The sequence below is a fragment of the Trachinotus anak genome, unplaced genomic scaffold (genome assembly GCF_046630095.1).
Source record: "Trachinotus anak isolate AG129_WGS33_773 ecotype Australia unplaced genomic scaffold, CSIRO_AGI_Tana_v1 ptg000026l, whole genome shotgun sequence".
Lineage (NCBI taxonomy): Eukaryota > Metazoa > Chordata > Actinopteri > Carangiformes > Carangidae > Trachinotus > Trachinotus anak.
In genome coordinates, this window is record NW_027273877.1 from 4685622 (window position 1) to 4704105 (window position 18484).

The 18484-nt window shown below is 43.9% G+C and overlaps 2 protein-coding genes across 4 annotated transcripts in view; one reads left to right on the forward strand and one right to left on the reverse strand.

Annotated features, from left to right (window-relative positions):
* fam184aa (family with sequence similarity 184 member Aa) overlaps nt 1–11604 on the reverse strand; it is a 40864-nt gene extending 29260 nt beyond the window's left edge. For 2 of the 3 annotated variants that reach the window (XM_071464263.1, XM_071464261.1), the window contains exons 1-5: nt 11374–11604; nt 3288–3365; nt 2070–2204; nt 1677–1775; nt 378–584 (exon numbers count right to left, since the gene is read on the reverse strand). In XM_071464263.1, the coding sequence (XP_071320364.1) occupies nt 378–584; nt 1677–1775; nt 2070–2204; nt 3288–3365; nt 11374–11538 (684 nt within the window). In that variant the 5' untranslated portion in view covers nt 11539–11604. The remainder of the gene's footprint in view (nt 1–377; nt 585–1676; nt 1776–2069; nt 2205–3287; nt 3366–11373) is intronic. The other variant, XM_071464264.1, reaches the window with a different exon arrangement.
* Nucleotides 11605–15378: 3774 nt separating this feature from the next.
* The window catches only part of LOC139609428 (voltage-gated delayed rectifier potassium channel KCNH8-like), a 28649-nt gene continuing 25543 nt past the window's right edge, over nt 15379–18484 (forward strand). The window contains exon 1 of the mRNA XM_071463980.1: nt 15379–15869. Within this exon, the coding sequence (XP_071320081.1) occupies nt 15389–15869 (481 nt within the window). The 5' untranslated portion in view covers nt 15379–15388. The remainder of the gene's footprint in view (nt 15870–18484) is intronic.

Genomic DNA, 18484 nt, shown 5'->3' on the forward strand with positions numbered 1-18484 from the left:
TGTTGTTTTTTCTTTTTTCTTGCCTAAACACATTGTCAAACATTGTGCACATTTACTATCTTATCTTAAAAGATTAGCTTTTGGCAAACCTGACATATTGGACAGGAAATAGTTGAGAGAAAAGGAAAAATGGGAGAAAAATAAGGGGATGACATGCAACAAAGGTCCATGGCTATTATATTATACTCAAAAGCCAAGTGCTCCACCAAAACAACCCTACATTTTTCAGTTTTCATGCCAAAAACTGAAAACTTAATAAGCCTCCAAAACAGCAATTACCCCATCAAGTAACTTGCTGTGCAAACTTGCTTCCGTCCAAAAATATTATCCTTCCAAAAGACACATCTATCTGCCTGTCTCTCTCACTCTTAGCCCACCTCTTGTCTATGGAGCTCGGCCAGTTTCTCCTGGTCCTCAGTGGAGGTGGCGCTCTGGTTCTGCTGGTTCTTGAGGAGTTCCTCCACCTCCTGGCGGTGGGTGGCCCTCAGCTCCTCCAGCGCTCGCCGTTTATCCGCCTCAAACTGGGCCTGAGCCTGGCTGAACGCCCGCAGCTTCTCCTCAAAATCCCGACGCATCTCCTCCACCTAGTGAAACCACGAAACATTTTCTATTCTGTTTGAGTCGTTCATGTGTCATTGCCAACCTGCTCTCTACCTGTGCCGGGCTAAATGCTCGCAGCATCTCTGCAGAAATCCCTCTGTAACAATTACAAAATGTGGTTTCTCTCAGAACAAATGCCTGCAGCTTCTCTACGCCTCTACGTGTGCAAACGGCAGCAGCGAAGAAACGTGTCCGTGTTTGGCTGTTGCGTCAAACAATCTGACAGACAGGTTGAAAAAATATAGAAAAATGCAGCATGAGATGTGATGCTATGTGATGCCAGCAGACTTAAAGAGGCTGTCTCTTTAGTCGATGCCGGGGACCGGACAGTATGAAGGCAGTGGCGGACGAGAAAGACGGGACCAACGCTAATACACAGACCAATCCCAACATAGAGGAAGCGATGATGAACTGAGCTCAGCCTCCAGTTCATCCCAGCTATTTAGACCTTAGGTGCTCATTTATGCCCACTGCCGTCAGACTCCACAGAAGCAGGCGGATATGACAGTGTCATGGTTGTGATATGATACATGACGTGACATGGCATGACATGTTTTATGACGTTAGATTTTGCTTTCTTTTTTTAATATAACTTTATATAACATGTGCAATCAGTCTTTATTGGATCGCTACATACAGCAGCTGTTTCATCTAAGACATGTGAAGGCCCAAAGGAAGTGAACGCCTTCACTCCGCCAGGAAAACATGGTGTCGATACGCAACCTTCAGCTTCCTCCGGGCCGAGCTTCATGTCTGTGTTTACCTGCAGTCCCGGAAGCAAGGGTCATGCAAGAGAGGACTCTTGCTGAGCGATATGTCACTGTTGGGTTACGGTGCTGTTCCACTGGGTTGTGGCATTTACAAACGGCCATGTGGATGCAAACAGTGAATAACAATGCAATAGGCTGCATATGAATGTTTCGAGTTTTTGTAATGTTTTAACAGCGTTAAACTGGGTCCGGGAATCACAATGCATCTCCATCCTCCAGTCTTCCTTCTTATTATATACTGTATATTTGTGTGTGTGTGTGTGTGTGTGTGCGTGTGTGCGAGTGTGTGTGTGAGTAAAGCCTTACCTCTCTGCTCATAGACACCACTCTCTGTGTGTGCTGGGCCTCAGTGCAGAGCTGGGAGTCCTCCATTCTCTGTCTGTACATCTCAAACTCTGCTAAAGCCTGGCAGGAAGAAAACATCACAACAACTGCATTACATGGTTTTACATCCTATTAAAACGCTGCAATGTCATGCAATTACTTCTAAATATATATATATGTATATTATATCACAAGATTATTAGCTGCTTTATTGAGGCTGCAGAGCTGTGACACAGAATAACATGAAGCTAATGACATAAGAACGAAAATGTGTCTAATTGATGCATCTGTGAAGCTCTACACAGGAAAACACTGAACACAACAGCACGACTGACGTAAACAAAGCCCCCGTGGTGCCCAGCAGCAGTGAATGACCTGTCTCTTCATGTGCTCATGGAGTTCAACAGATTCTTCCAGACTGGCCAGCCGCCGCCTCAGGTCGGCCTCGTCCGCCATCTTGCTCTTGTACTGCATGATCTTGTCTCTGGTTTCTGTCACAATGTGTTGGACCTGAGCAGGAGCGCACAAAACAAAGCAGCCTTAACGTCTTAAATGCTGCAGATTATTATTTAAAACTGGAACAAATTACTTTTTTTTAATGTCACACAGTATAAAGAGGAGAAATAAAAAGTCATTAAAATGATTTTGCTCAGGCAACATGTAGAGGATTTGTGAAAACCTACATACAGAGTAGGTGGAAACAAGAGCTAAAGGGGAAAAAAAAAAAAGTGGAAATAAATAAAACTAGGAGCCAGCAAAACACTGCTGCCTCCAAGAAATGTTTCTTGGCAGAGGGGAAAAGTCCCACTTTGAAAACTTAACACTTGAAAGCAACACTAATTTAATTAACAACTTAGACCACGGTACACTAAGGCTTCTCTCTGAAAGCAATACCAACGAAATTAACGACATTTAAACCGGTTTCACATCGGCTTTAGTCTCGTCCTTAAACAAACTCATCGCAGGTTTTGATCTCAGGCCAGACTGATTCTACGTCTGAAAGGAAAACGCTGTCAAATGCAGGTGTTTCCATGTGGGGTACAAGCCAAGCAGCCGCTGACTGGATTGACAGGTATGAGTCACATACTGTGGCCTTCACTGTCTCTAGATTCAACCCTAACTGACACCTTTGGGAGATTTTGGAGTGACGTGTTCGGCCCTCTCCACCGCCACCATCGTCACAACAACGGGAACAGGAAGAGCAGTGTTCACCCCTCCGGTGCAGAACCTAAAAACCCTGACAAGCAGCACCGAAGCTGATCCGGAGCCTCACTAACACACTTTACGCAGGGTTTCCTTTCACTTGGCAGAACTCTGTACCTGCCACTTTCAGACGGCTGCGTGAGTGAGTTAATCTGCTGAAAGCGAGCGGCTTCACACCCGCAAACTGCTGCAGGTAACAGATGCTTGTGAGACATTAATTCTTCTTAACTCTGCCTAAATGGAATCACTTGATTTTTTTTTTTTTTCTGTGCAAGCTGACCCACTGAAACTAATGAAATAATGGCGCTTTAACACTAAAATGCACCTTCTATCTCATAGAATAGTGAGAGGATCTTTTGAATTTGCGGAGATGACAGATAATGCCCCTACCTCGTCCTCGTGAGCTTCTTTCAGAGACTCAATTTCCTCTTCATGTTCGTCGTTCTTGGTGTTGAGAGCATAAATTACCTGGAGACAGAGAGAGAATTGGACAACGGAATGAAGATAGTGGGAAAAAAAATATATATATATATATATATATCTCTACAATGACCAGTACAGCTCAGCTCTGTATTCAGAGTGCAACAAAATCAATGCCAATAACATCAGGAAAGGACAGACATGGATTCTGCACTCTGATTAAAGACAGCATTATCCACACACAGACTTGTGCAGTCATAGCAGCTGCTCTGAAATATGCTCATCTCCTTTTTCCAGACTGTTTTGTGTCTGTTTCAACCATTTCTCCATCATATTTCTTTAACAATTGTTTAGGAAGCGAAGAAAAGTTGGGATTTCTGCAAAAAACCAGATCCAGGATTACATCATCAGCAAAGACAACAAAGCCAAGCAGCGGACACTAAACATAAATTATGAACAAATATTACAGCAAAAAAAAAAAAAAGACCTAAAATAAAAAAGCCAATAAAAACATCTTCATCCACCTGAATATTGGTTAGTACATATGGTTCTCAGTGGTCTCCTGTGAGCCCTCTGCTGGCTGTGGCGCCCTCCGCACACAAACCTGAGTGAATCACATCTTGTCAGTCACGCTGGCTCTCTCTCCCAGGATAATAAGTAGGTTTTATAAGTGCTGGAGGTAAATGATATGCAGAAGTTAAAAAAAAAAAATCAGCCTCAGCAAACTGAACCCCCTGTGAGCAGCTAGTATTCAGTCACGGTCAGCTAAATCACAGCCCTGCCGGCATCAGAGCCAGAAGCTCCACGTTTCCCTCCACTTACAGGTGAGATGAAAAGTTTGCACACACACACACACACACATACAGCTTGTAACAGGCATGTACGCGGTAATTATCCACCATGAAGTGCAACGACACAGCTATGTAATTATGACTGACATTTAAGGGCCGCTACTTGAGTTGGCAGCAAATACCCTGCTGTAACACGAATAACATTTACCTTGTGAGCGAATTACACCACGCTCTGCACAGATGCCTCTTCATTTTAATTTTAGGGAAACTCCTTCAGCCTCTGTGGTTACGCTCCTTATCTCAACCTGAACGTGTCCATGTATGATGATAGACATTATCGTTCTACAAATTTCTATTGTCCAAATTGGTGACTCTGGAATTCATAATTATGGTTTTCAGCATCAGTTTGATCGCTTCGCATTTATTTTGCCTACATTTAGCAATTTGTGGTATATTACACTGGAAATGTGCAGTGAAACTGAGTCTAAACAAACTACAAAACTAACCGCGATGGGAACAGAAGCTGCCTCTGAGCCAGACGCCGGACACAGGTGCACACTTTCAGGTGGCCTCTCATCATTTTCCTGACGTTGTGCGCGACAAGTTCAAGGAGAATTTGAAACCCTGTCTACTCAAACACCTCCGCGCACCGGGGGCCAGTCAGTGTGCAAAAGCGGGTGTCGTTATCGGATCAAGGGAGACGGGCGCTTTTCCTGAGGCCTGAAAGCTGCACTACCAAATCACAAGTGAGTCGCCCCATCAGAGCTCAGAACACTAATGGCGCAGCACGGCTGAGTTGAGCTTGATTCAAAACCAAAAATGAACCCCCCCCCCATTAATGAGTGCTGTCTGATACCCTGTGTGCTGCCACGTAACAGAGACCACATACACCACCAGGCTGTATTATCCACCGCTGCGTCGCCGGTGTTACCTCGACAGCGTGTTGGTGTTTGTGCAGGCCGAGGAAGAAGTGAGAGAAAGGTAGATTCTGGTGAGAGCCTTTGATTCCCAGCAGCAAGTCAGCCACGGAAATGTTTCTTTAATTATACATGATTATTTTAATGACGCTGGCATGCCTGCTGCTTTTCATCTCTCTCTCTCTCCTCTGCCTTTGCTCTCATCCTTTTATCTCTCCCTCTTTTTGTTCTCTCTCTCTCTCCCTCTCCCTCCTCCCCCTTTCTTCTTTGTCTCTCCATCTCCCAGGAATAAAGATACCTCGCATTACTATTTGTGTCTCCAGCCTAACGTTCTTTCCATAAATAACCCTACACAATGCAATTTTTTTTTCCATCATCAAAAAATGGTTCTGCTGCAAAAAAAAAAATAAAAAAATTCTTACTGGACTGAACAATGACGTCAAGAGTTCAAAGGGTATCTGTATATATCAGGAGCCACAAAGATACATGTTCCTTCTACGTTTGAAACTTAAATCCATAACTTTATGCACATTGTTGTCTGAAGATGTTTGAGCTGTTGCAGACGACTCCGTGGAAGCAGATTGTGACCTTAGTGAGAGCATGAAACATGAAACATGAGTTGATTTCAGTGTGTCAAGATGCAAACGTGCTGTGAAACGCGTTGCTTCCACTGAAGCCGACTTTATTGGCGTCTGTCAACCAGACAGGTGCAATGACAAGCCGAGAACTGAGAGCATCCGGCCGTGACGCATGTGGCAGTTTGGGTTTTTGTGAACAACACGCGCAGGTAAATGCATCAACTATATACTGTATCTGTAAATATCTGTGTATATGCCTGGATATGACAAGGTTTACAATAAAAGAAAAGTGAGATTGACAGCAAGGTAGCTTCTGCGTGGGCTTCCACAGGAAAGTCTGCAGGCCCCAAGGCTCCGATCAAACCGAGCCCGAAGGCGACACAACAGCCCGCAGCGACAGAGTTCAGTCATTGAGTGCAGGAAGAAAAACAGCAGTAAGACATCCTGAATCCCCCTTTTGTGCGCCACGGCCCCTGCTGCTACTGACGTCTTTCTCTCAGCTTGCAGAGAGGGAAAATTACCCCGCGCCTCCTCGTAAACGCACCGGCACCACAAGCCGCCGCTTTTCATCCGAACCCGCAGACACTTCAGGAGGCGAGCGCGGAAAAACAACCTCTTGCGGTTGTGTGAATAATGGTAAATAAGGATGAATGATGCCTTCCCTAAGCCTCTTTTGGGGGGAGGTCAGGGTGGACGGATCGGTGCGCAAAGATCAACAGAGCGACTGATGAACAGACCGGGTGCCGGATGTGAGGTGATTCACGGTAAACACGGTTTCTTTGACAGCGGGGACGCAGAGCTTGATGACACTGACAGTCGCTGAGGTACAGCCGTCGTTGGCCTCATGTTACCTCACGTAAAAATGATTTCAATGAGTTTCATGAAAAGCAATTTTTCTTCTCTTAAAGTCTGAACCATTTTATGCTCTGTTTAAATATACTGCTATAATATGCTTTTGGCGTATTTATTCATATTGCTTCTTATGCAAAGCTATGCAGGTTTTCCTTCCCGAGCTTTAGTTTTAATGCCTTGCTATTTTAGTTTCCTCTTTGTAAATTGACAATGACAGTCCCAAGCACAACAGATTCAGATTATCTTATGTGTTCAAAATTGGACAACTATTAGGCCTGAATACCAGTTCAGAGTTGATATAGATTGATGATATCGGGCTTAGAATGAAGCGTTTCTCCTAAATTGCTTAAATTAATCTTTTAAATGATGATTTTCGTGCATGGAGTATTTAAAAAGACAACAAAGATGAAGTTTATTGCATCATTTCATTCCTGTCAGAGCGAAAGGGAATTCAGCCCATTGTGGTCGACTAAAACACCCCTGAAGAATCTCATTAAAACGAATCATTAGAGACCCTTCAGCTCGAGTTCCTCCCGACCAGCGAAGCACTGATCGATTCTACACGAACTGTATAATTAATCAAACTCCACTGTCTCTATCGTCGCAGAGGTGGACAAATGGCTGGCTGACAGCAAGTTTTCATCACGAGGCCAATTATCAGGCAGATTTACAATCCGAGTCCTTTCATCATCAAGGTGTCAAACGTGGAGCTGCTCAGCGCAGGACGAACGAGGGCTGATGGTGGAAATGACAAAAGGGCAGCGAGGAGGGACGACTGCGAGGCCAAAGGACGTTTTCTGCACTCGATGTCTATTGACTGAACCACAGAGTAAAGGTCACTGATGTCTGCAGAACAACAACAACCACAGTGTTTGTCTCCAATAAAACTCCATTGCTCTGCTCTCATCATTTTCAGAGGATTAGCATCATATTCACTAATTAAAGGATTAATGAAAGCCTGATTCTCCGAGGTGCTGTAGTCTTTACAGGATCCCACAACATTTGAGCTTTTAGTCCACTGTTTTTCCTTCGCCAGGCACGACACGAAGCGGCAACACACTCTCTGTTACCAATTAGCTGAAGCGCACTGAGTGTTTTCTTTGTCCTCCCTGTCATGGTGCGAAAGCACTTTGCATCTGTTCCTCCTCTCGTTGTTGTGCTGCTCCGACGCTCCAAGGACACTCAGCGCACTCACTTTCCTCCCTGAGCATCGGCACACGGCATCACGACTAAGTCACAAGCGCAGCAGGCGAGAACGAGGACACGCTGATTCTGACTGTAAGAGAAAATATTGTCTCCTGTGATATTCAGAAAAGAGACAAAACTGAAAGCAAAACATCTTTCGCTCCTTTGTGCTCTGGAAAACACTGGATGTAGTTTCTCTTCCTACTGAATGTAAACAAAAAGGAAACTGATACTTTCTGTTGCGCTGTACTGCGCACGACAGCACAGACTGTAAGGCCTCAATCTGCGTTATTGTGTGTATTTGTGTTCTCGTAAACCTTTAAAGAGTGGTCTGACATTTTCGGAGCAAGCTGGGCAAGACCTGCCGGGGCAGCAACCAGAGTCATCTCAGGGAGGAGAGTCTCATTTCAGCACGCCCTTCGGTAATTTACTGATCTGTGTGGTGCTTCAAACATGCCTCAGAGTTAAAATCTAATATGTGTCCCTTTGAAATTGATTTTATGGAAGGTTATTGGGCAGATGCTGTTACACAACAGCACTGCCTCTGTACTTCTGCCTGTTTATTCCTTCCTGTATGTGCTGGCGTTTGCACCGCTGCGAGCTCTTTTCGTCCTCTCCCCGGAGATGCAGACTAACAAATCAACTCTTAAAAGGACTAACCCATTCCTTTTGATAGAACCAAACCCTCCTGACAACGTGGGCCGTCGCTTATGTCCTCCTCACGGACATTTTCAATACTTTCTCATTATTTATTCATAACTGTAATGGCCACGGTGGAGACTCTAGAGACTCGAGAATCAACTCTCTCATCTTTTAAGTGACCTTTTGACCTCTTGTCAGTGTTTCTGTCTGAATTAAATGCAGGGGAGTTCACTCCAGCTGTGAAGCCTCTACAATAACAACAGCCATGTATTTAAGCTGCAAGTCACAGTGACCTGGAAAATCAGTGAACATGTAGGATGTAGGACAGCAACCTCTGGATTTCAGCACTTTACTCTCTTCCATCTGATGTGCTCTTAACAATAGCTCCACCTGTGTGTAAAATAGGAGTTGACTCAAGCCCCAATCCCACAGGAAAAACCAGTAAAGGTGTCAAGATGAAGAATTGCTCCATCTCTCCTTGAGGTTATTATTTTCTCTTAGTTTTAATATATTTAAAATATGTTTTGTGCGATCGAACTGGCAGTGGATTGACTCCTCAGAATGATGTAACAGTATGAAAGGCGAAACCCAGGATGTCTCATTTAAATCTCTGCAGCTGCAGACTTCTGACCAGATCATGTGATCAGAGTCAGGAGCAGGCCATCTACTCTATCGCTGTGACGATAACTACATCTGATCCTGGGCCAGAGACAAATACCTCATCAGGTTTCAGCAGCGAAATAAAAGCTGTGAAACTCAGCCATCCCTCTAATTATATTCCACTGGTATGAATAAGACAGGCAGTGGTTCTGCAAGTGGTAAAATCAGTCAGACAGTTTCTCTTGGGAATATGGGCTGAAAACACTTTTCTACAGTGGGGTTTAAAAGTGAAATGATTAGTTGATCAATCAATTAGTTGACCAGAAAATGAATTTGGATCATTGTTTTGAGCAAAAATGTCAAACATTCTCTGATTTTAGTTTATTAATTGTGGAGATTTGCTGCTTTTCTTTGTATTATATGACAGTGAAGTGGACATCTTCAGGTTTTGGGCAAAACAAGTGATCTAAAAACATCATAATGTCTTCAGGCATTTTATGGACAATTTAATTAAAGCATTGGAATAGTATTGGATAGTAACTGTCCACCATCCATTTTAATTTTGAAGTGTTGGATTTTCTTTATCTCTAATGTGTGACATGCTTTCATGGGCTTCTTCTGAAAGTCTCCCAAACAAGAAAGGTTCCCACAGCTAGAAAACGTCCTACTTTCCTGTTTCACCTAAACGCGCTGCTGCATGAGAGTTCCTGAAGGAAACAATGAGATACCTGCACGACTCCGACTACTCATCATAAATGTTTCCACGCGGGAGTAACAATGCGCCACACTGAGCACTGACTAGTAAACAAACAGCAACAGCCTGCAGACACCCAGACACGAGCAAAACCAAGGGGCACAAATCTGCCATAACACCTTCAATTTTTTAAAAAGCAAAGACATCTGGACACAGAGAAGTGCTCTTTGCTTTTAAGGAGGACTGAGAATACAACAGCAGAAATGCAGCAACATACAATGTAATTCCTGGAATAACTTGAGAAATCCATTTTAAGTGCATTTTCTCTGCTGCTTACACACTCATTACCAGACTCAAATATATTCAGCCTACAATTATATGGTACCAGAGAATGTGTCAGCTTCCACTAACAACCTGTAACAACCAAACGCTACAGGTTGATACTCCTCACATACCCTGCTCTGCTGAAGACCCGTCAGTCCGTCTGTAATCAGTGATTAGTGATAAGTGAGTTGGATCCTCTGTTTACATGTATTGATTGTTGCTTCCTTTCATCCATCCGTGCAATTTCTACACTTGCTCATTCCATTCGGGCTCATGGGTATGGGTTGGAGCCTTTCCCAGCATGCACTGGGCAAGACATACCCTGGAACAGGTTATTAGGTGTAACAGACAACACAGACGGTCTTATTCACAGCTCTCCTAATCTACATGTGTTCGGGAAGCGTGAACGGAACCTGTTTGGATCCAGACATATTCTTGGGACTGACTTCAAAGAGTTAAACCTGTTATTTCTGGACCTTAATTCCTCCACTGTTGTCCTGCCAATATCTCCACCGCTGCAAAATCATTTTAATCAAGCGCTGAAACACTGCAATTTAATCCCCGGATCCCTACATTTTCAATCTATTTGCAATTCTGTGGCTATTTGTCCAGCTTATCCGACTGTACACAGTCCCTGATTCAGCCTTGGAATAGTATCGCCATGCCTGTTATGTAAAATTTTCCGTCCTCTACTCCTGCCTTTGTCTCCCCTCGCACTGGATGGTTGTACAAACTGCTTTATTGACATTTTATCCACCCGTCCACTGAGACAAAAGCCTAGATGCTGAAAACGTAGCTGCCACCTTAAATCTCCTACTACTTGAGCGTATCCCTGTATGCTACACTGGGTTTCAGGTGGACTACAAAGAAGCAGCCCCTGCCAAACCCCTGCATCCCTCCAAGATTACATAACTTCCCTCAGCCCTGGGGTGGCAATGGCAGCCCCACCATGACAAAAAAAACATGCACAGGTTAAACAATTGTGTGGCAGAGGGTGAATTCATAGCAACAAATCTCTTCAGCTATCAGTGTAATCACTCATGAAACAGCAGGGTTTTTTACAGGCAAGAGTACAGTACTACAAGCCTACAGAGTAGTAACAACACAGGATGCAACTCTTTCTAGGTCCTGTGTGGAATTCACCATTCCTCAAAACAGCTGATAAATAACCACCACTGCATATGAGCATCAGAAATGGTGACCAGTGAACCAATGCATGGAGCACAACTGTCAAACACCATCAAAACATGCTCCAAAATACCAGCACAGGTTACATCCGCACCAAAACCTGCACGAAATAAAACAGAATTAAAACAAAAAAATACTATAAAATAGCAGCACATCCTTCCTCATCAGCATGTTTACAAATGACACCCCCATCCCACATCTCTCTGCCAGTGCCGCTCCATCCACATCCCAACCTGCTCCACAGGATCCAGCGCCACAGCCCCCGTCATTCATGCATGCATGCACCTTGGTCAGCTGCGCTATCTTCTTGCTCATCTTCAGATGCAGGTCTTGGGTGTACTCCAGCGTCAAGCTCCCGTCGTAAAACATGCCGGACGTCGGAGAGGGGGCATACTTGGTGCTGCTCGCCGCGGTGCTGTACGGAGGCTGCCAGCCTGCCCCCGTCGCCATCTTCGCCGGGAATAAAGCCCCAAACGCACACGCTTTAAATTCAGATGAAACCGAGGGGTTGCTTTGCGTTTTGTGCCCCCCCCCCCCTCCACCCCCGCCCGGCCGCCCCCCCCCCTCCTGAGGCGTTTAATTACGGGCAGAGGACAGCGGACGTGTTGACGAGCAGCCGCCCACAGTGAGGCAGGTCCTCGGTCCGGAGACGCGCAAGCTGCGTGGTGATACCTTCAAGGCTGTCGGAAACACGGGAATTTCAGCACCGAGTGTCCCGACCAATGGCGAACAGAGCTCAGAGATTCACATAAAATCATATGTCTTTATAAGTTCAAGTTCAATTCACTCAAGCACTGTACGAATACAAGTACTACAAATTTGAAGTAGCTGTACTTGACTTGAACATACCCATTTTATGCTACTTTATACTCTACTACAAATTCTTGCAGCTCGGCCTCTAGTTACCAGTTATTATTATTAATACAGACTATTATATAGTAATATAATTTAATATATCTTATTTGGCCCCAGCTTTACATTAACTACACATTAATTCATCAATAACCTAATTATAATCCACTAATATAAAATACTTTATTTTGAAAAGGGTGCATACACCTGCATATCTGTACTGTAACTTTTTATATTTTTTGTACGTTTTGGTGCTAAATCTTTTGTATCTGCACTCAAGTGAAATTTTGAATTCTTTTATCTTTTATGTTAATAGCGTATTTCTACACCGTCGTATTGGTATTTTCACAAAAGCATCAGTCAGCACCTGTAAACTTCTGGGGAGACGCTGTAGGTCTTCATCATTAGACCGCATTACATCACTCTGGGGAGGATGAGGCTGTAACTAATCCTGCACTGACATCTGCTGGTGATGTTCACAAACTGCAAAGGAATTATCAAAGGATCAGTTCATGTAATCTACAAAACACATCACAAATTAAACCAGGGCTCGCTGCATGTTAAACACACCTCTGGGTACTGCTTAAAAAAAATGATCCTTGAGACAATATTATTGTGTCAACTTCTGTTGCTAAGGTCAAGGATCAGCTTTTCAGGATTCATCCTCCGCAGTCGTTGAATGCTTAATGTTCATCAAAGCTCTACATGAAGCACAGCCTCCAAATCCAGTGGGCTCTTTATATCAGACTGTTAACAGTGATGAAGCACTTGTCTTAATTTATAATTGAGTATTTCAGCGTAAGAGCAGCATGACGAAAACGTACTTTCAAGTAAGGATAAAAGCAAAACATATCACGTGAAGTGGAAGTGTTGGATTGTGTGAAAGCATCAGACTAATGCCTGAATATATTTTGTGAGGGCTTTATAATCCCTTTTCCTGTATTTCATTTTTAAACCAATGCTTAAAAGGCGCCTGTATGTACGCTGGTTATGTGGTAAATTTAAGGTTTTTATAAATGAGGTCTTGCCCAGTACCAGACTAGCGCTGACACAGGCATTGCTTGCTGCTAATTTGAGCAATTTAAAAAACTGTCTGATACTAAACACTGTCTATAATTTAAGGAATAAGCTATTTAAACTGGAAGAAACTTTGGACATATGATAGTTCCCCTCATGTTCCACTCCAACAATATCATAACTTTGTACTGCACTGCAGCACAATATTGTATTTTACAGTATTTTCTACAAGTTTTCCCTCATTCTAACAAATAGATGTGTTTATTAAAAGCTGGACGTGGAACATTTTGCAGCAACAACTGAGAGGACTAAGAGACCATCACACTGTAATCAGATCCACCCCTTCTGTATAAAGTCTGCTCAGAGTTATGTTATTTAAACACACATGGTTTAACTTGAGCTTCATGTCCTGTAGATGGCACTATTTCCTCACTAATGCCACTCATGGCCTGCATCAGGACCAGTGTAACGTTACTGTGGTGATGCTTTATTCTTTCAACATCAGGACCAAAGTGCAACAACCTATTGTTACATAGGCCTGGTTACCAGTCATATCCCCTGTGCCACTGCCCCGTCACCTCAGTCCTCCTCCCTCCACCTTGCACCCCCCTCATCAGATTGACACCATTCTGCTGCAGCCGTTTAGAGATGCCTTTTCTTTCCCAGACGCTTTTATCTTGTGCACCAGCTCCTCCTGCTCTGTCTTTGCAGCAATTCCAGTGACAGGTGTGGACAGCTTAACTTAGCTCGGTTTTATATGCAGACAGTCGCTCTGGGCCTTTGGTCATTATTATAGTGAGCCTGTTGTGTAAGAAGCAGTGATATTCTGTATCACAGGCTGGAATTCATTGCTTTGTTTTCTTACTTGCGATCTAATAAAAGAAACAATAGACTACGCAGAGTGATTTAGGTGGCAATGATGGTTAGTATCATAAAAATAAGATTTCTGTGCAGAAAACTGCACAGGCAGGCAGCAGGAAGGCCCCGGTCAGACTGTTATGCATTATTATTACTGATGCATCACTGTGTAAGTGGAATTTAATGACTTATCATACTTTTTTGTAGTTTAATCTACAAAAATGCATCATATCTTATAAGCTGATTGTTGTATCTTTCGTCTTTACCTGCAGAGCAGTCAGCAACAACTGCTGTAATATGAGTGAAGTGAGGATGAGTGCAGACCTTGAATATAGATTCGACACCACATCCCAGAGCTTAATGTAACAGGTACTTTGGTTTCTGAATCATTTCGTCTGAAGATAGTATAGTTAGTGAAAGCTGCTTTCAGAAATGTCTTACAGCCCACTACGCCAGTGGGCACTTAAGTTAACAAAAATGAATCAGAAGAACGACTTTACTTTGGGTTCAAGTTGCAGTCGCATACACCTGCACCACTTTATATTACATGTTTATTTCAATTTCATTTAATGCAAAAGAAAAAATGTTGGCCAAATTCACATAGACGTTATGAAAATACATAATAAACGTCAGTGGGAAACTTGCACCAAGTTGAGTCACCAAACACATTTTAAGAGGGTGGTATTGTCGGGGCCCTCTCAGAGCAGGCTACTGGCTACCTTAAGTGTGTTTTTGGTTTTCTATTTGCAGTTGAAAACGTATATTTCCAGGACATGAATGTACAAACAGTTGTGAAGCAGACATACAAAACCTATGCAAATGACCACAGAGACAATATGCCAGAGGGAGTAAACTCAAACCTCTAATATGTATTGGCTGGAGGGTGTGCATTATGGAATCAAGTCTATCCACCAGTTATCTACAGCGTACCTGCTGCACCCCGGACAGGAGGCCAGTCCATCAGAGGCCAACCATCCAGACTCACAGTCACACCTGCACACATGCAATTTAGAGGTTCCAGTGAACCTAAAATTCAGGTCTTTGAGCTGTGGAAGAGCACCCATGGGAAACTAATGCAGAGACAGGGGGCAAAGTCCACATATTAATCAATCCCTTATAGAAGCCTTTTTTTGTACAGTGTGCATATAAAGTATGTTATTTGGAATGCACCCCTCACATGTGGTTTTAGTATATTTCACACATGGACTTTGATATTAAATGAATGAAAAACAGTTTGATATTCATCACATTTCAAGGGCACACAGAGTGATGTCTTAATCTTTTGTCCATCCTGACTAAATTATTCATTTCGTTCTTGGAGTGACAGATTTTGCAGCTTCAAGTTTGAAACGTGGCAGAGAGACAGAAATATTACATGAATTCATAAGCCATACCCAAAATAAAGACAGTATAACACTTTCATTTCCCCGCTTTAAAAGGCATTCATCAGCACCAAAGGATGAGAGGTGAAGAGAGACTGATAGAATTTCAAAGAGAGAGGGAGAAGGGGGTGCACTGGCTGGGGGGGGGGGGGGGGGGGGGGATGGAAAAGCTTGTTTAGTCAGTGCTGCTGATGTGGGAAAGTGTTTGGAGAGGGGAAAGTGTTTGTATAAGAGAGGTAGAGAGAAGGAGAGATGCAAGGGGTGGGGGAAAGAGAGATTGCATTGCAGTACACTTGTGCGTAAATGTGACCATCCTCGCAGTGGTCCCCTCCATCCCTCCATCCTTCCATCCCTCCGTCCTCACCCCTCCAGCCTCCAGCGGCTCCTCTCTCCTCCTCTTCGCCCGGATCACCTGCTCGGTGGTCGGTGGTCACTTTTGGACCGTGGAGTCCCGGGTGTCTCGTCTCGGCGCCCTCCTGCAGGGGTTAGGAGGAGCGCCGGGGACTTCGTCCAGGTTTCTGCCGGGCTTCGTGACCGCTCCCGGTGAGAGCCATGGCTCGGAGCGCCGGGAGAGACGCGGATCGACCCGCTCTCGGATGCCGGTGATGCGGGGTCTGATCGCGCCACAAAACACCTTCTTGGACACCATCGCCACTCGTTTCGATGGGACCCGTAAGTACATCTCTCATCTCCGAGTTACCCCTGATATCCCTTAATTTTATGATGCGCAATATCCAGCAGTTTATTTCAGTTTATTTTCTCTGAACTCGTCATTCATTCCCTGTACTCATCTAATATGGAACATTTAAACTCCTGATGAGGACTGATGAATGAATTATGATGAATGAAGGCACACACCAAGAATCCATGAAGCACTTATCTGAGCAGCCACTTGAAAGATGAATTAACCACAGTCTGCTGGTCCTTACAAAGCCTGAGCGGATGCAGAAATAAATGACATGTGTGCACAGAAATGCAGATGGGGTAAAATTTTAAATATCTTAGACCAAAAATATTTTAACCTCCTTCAAAGTTAAACTGTGGAAAAAAAAACTGGGCCACTTACATCTCATTTTGCATTTTTGAAAAAAATGGGGGCACCACCTTTCCTGCTGCAAATTTGTGGTGTCTTGACTGTATCTATGGTGATACTATGTTCAGCTGTTATGCACTGATTCCCAGTATTAATGAATTAGTCAGTGTATTAATTAGACTACCATTCACCGGCTCTGTTTTCCAGCTTGCAACTGAGAACCGTATAATATTTTGTTAAGCATGATTTTCCCACAAAAAAAAAAGGAAAACTGGGGCTGCACATGTAGCTCACCTCCGGATTGAGAATTCTGCAGGCCCCATGCCCCGCCCACAACCGCTGGTCATGCTAGGTCGACAGGTGACACAGCTATCAAGATGGTTAGCATCAGAGAGACTCAGCCACATGCTTGAGCCTCAGTCAGACCAAGACTCGGGAGTTTTTGAGTATATTATGCACCAAAATTAAAAACCAAAATGTGTTTATGTTGTTTGCTAGCTTGTAACTGGCAGTGGCTGACACAGTGATGGCGGCTGTACCAATGCAAACCAGTTGAAACAGTAAGACAGGAGCTGTAGGTTGGTTGTGTAGGTCTGGCGTCGTGGGGCCCTGGAGCAGTGGCATTATTTCCCCCCATTATTTGCTGACATGATTTTGCAGGACTGATTCTTAATAATGTAAAACTGGCTCTATTTAAACAAACATTTCAAACCATTACATCATCTACCAAACACAACATAGATCTATTCATGAAGTTAATGTGGCACCTGAATTCCTTTAAAATCATCATCATCACAGCTGTGCACGGTTCAGAAGAGGAGGAGGCAGAAGAGACTCAGACAGAGCAGGAGGTTCCTCACATTGTTTGACAGACTCTTAGTCAACTTATAATTATTACTCAACCGTTTTCACGCTGAATTCATTGCAGAACCCGACGCATCTGTCAGTGCATTAAGCCATAGAGACATCACTGTCAATCAATATGCAAACTGCAGATATTATAGCTTAACATTGTTACATAACACAACTATGAAGGCAGGACTGAGCCGAGATAGAAAGTGTAGATGGAGGATGCACTGCACAAGGAGCAGAATCTAGCTGTTTCCTGAAACACTGCTGTAAACTGCAGGAAGATACATTTAATTTGTGTAGATTACTTTAGGATTTCTGCTGCAAAGTGTTGCATGTTTAGAGAGTGCTGCCGCCTGATTATAGTCAGTGGCATCTGTAGGTATGTGATGTTTTCTGCATATCCCCTGAAGGCAACGTTTTATGAGATAGCACTGATTCAATTAGAATTTTTCATTTTGTGTCAACAATAATCAGACCTCCTCTAATCTGAACGTGGAGAGAATTCACCCCTTTATGACTTGAGGGGTTCCTCATCTTCTCCCCCTACCACACAAAGTGATAATAAACCTAAACTTACTGGGGGAGCACCTCCCAGGATTTTATATTGATTAACATGTAACACAATAGGTTACACTAATAACAAACTGTGTCCATGAAAATCACAAATTGAACTGGTGACAGGCCAACACCCTCTGAGAACGCGCTTGATTTCTACTTTCTGCAAACTCAGCTCTAGGTCTGATTATACAAGGATCAGTGGGCCCTGGCTCCCATGGCAACCTACATAAAATGACCCAAGGGACGCAGTCCACGAAGCACGTACTGAACAGGCAAACTCCCATGAGCCTTCCTGTATTATCGCACGAGTAAAGAGCTGGTCCACTGTGTCACAGCCGGGACTGAATCGATACTCTTTGGCCCTTTTGAATCAGAAGTGTCAGTCGCGCCCTCCTTTCCAGCACTTTGGAATGAGATTTCTCGAGAAGGTGCAGCAATGTGATACCCAGATTATTGGAGATCACCCTCTCATCTGCTTTTTTCAAGATGTGAATCACTGTCTCCCATTGCCAGCCCACAACCTCCTCCTGGACTGGCTCGTCAGTCAAGACAGCCCAATATGCAGCACCGGAGCCTCCAGGGTTTTATCCAACCCGAGCACTTTACCGCTGCTGAGGTTTTTGGATTCAGCAGTTCCTTTAAGTGCTCCCTGTGTTAATCTCAGATAAGCTTAGCGGTTCTACTTTGACTCTCTAGGTACAGCTGTGAGCAGCCATCTCTGCAACAGATGCTTTGAACATGACCCCACCAGAGGTAAAGGTTTCCAGAAGTTACAAACGTGGGCCTCTGACAGAACATGTTTAGATTACCAAGTGTATCCAGACGCTTCCCACCACCATATTTT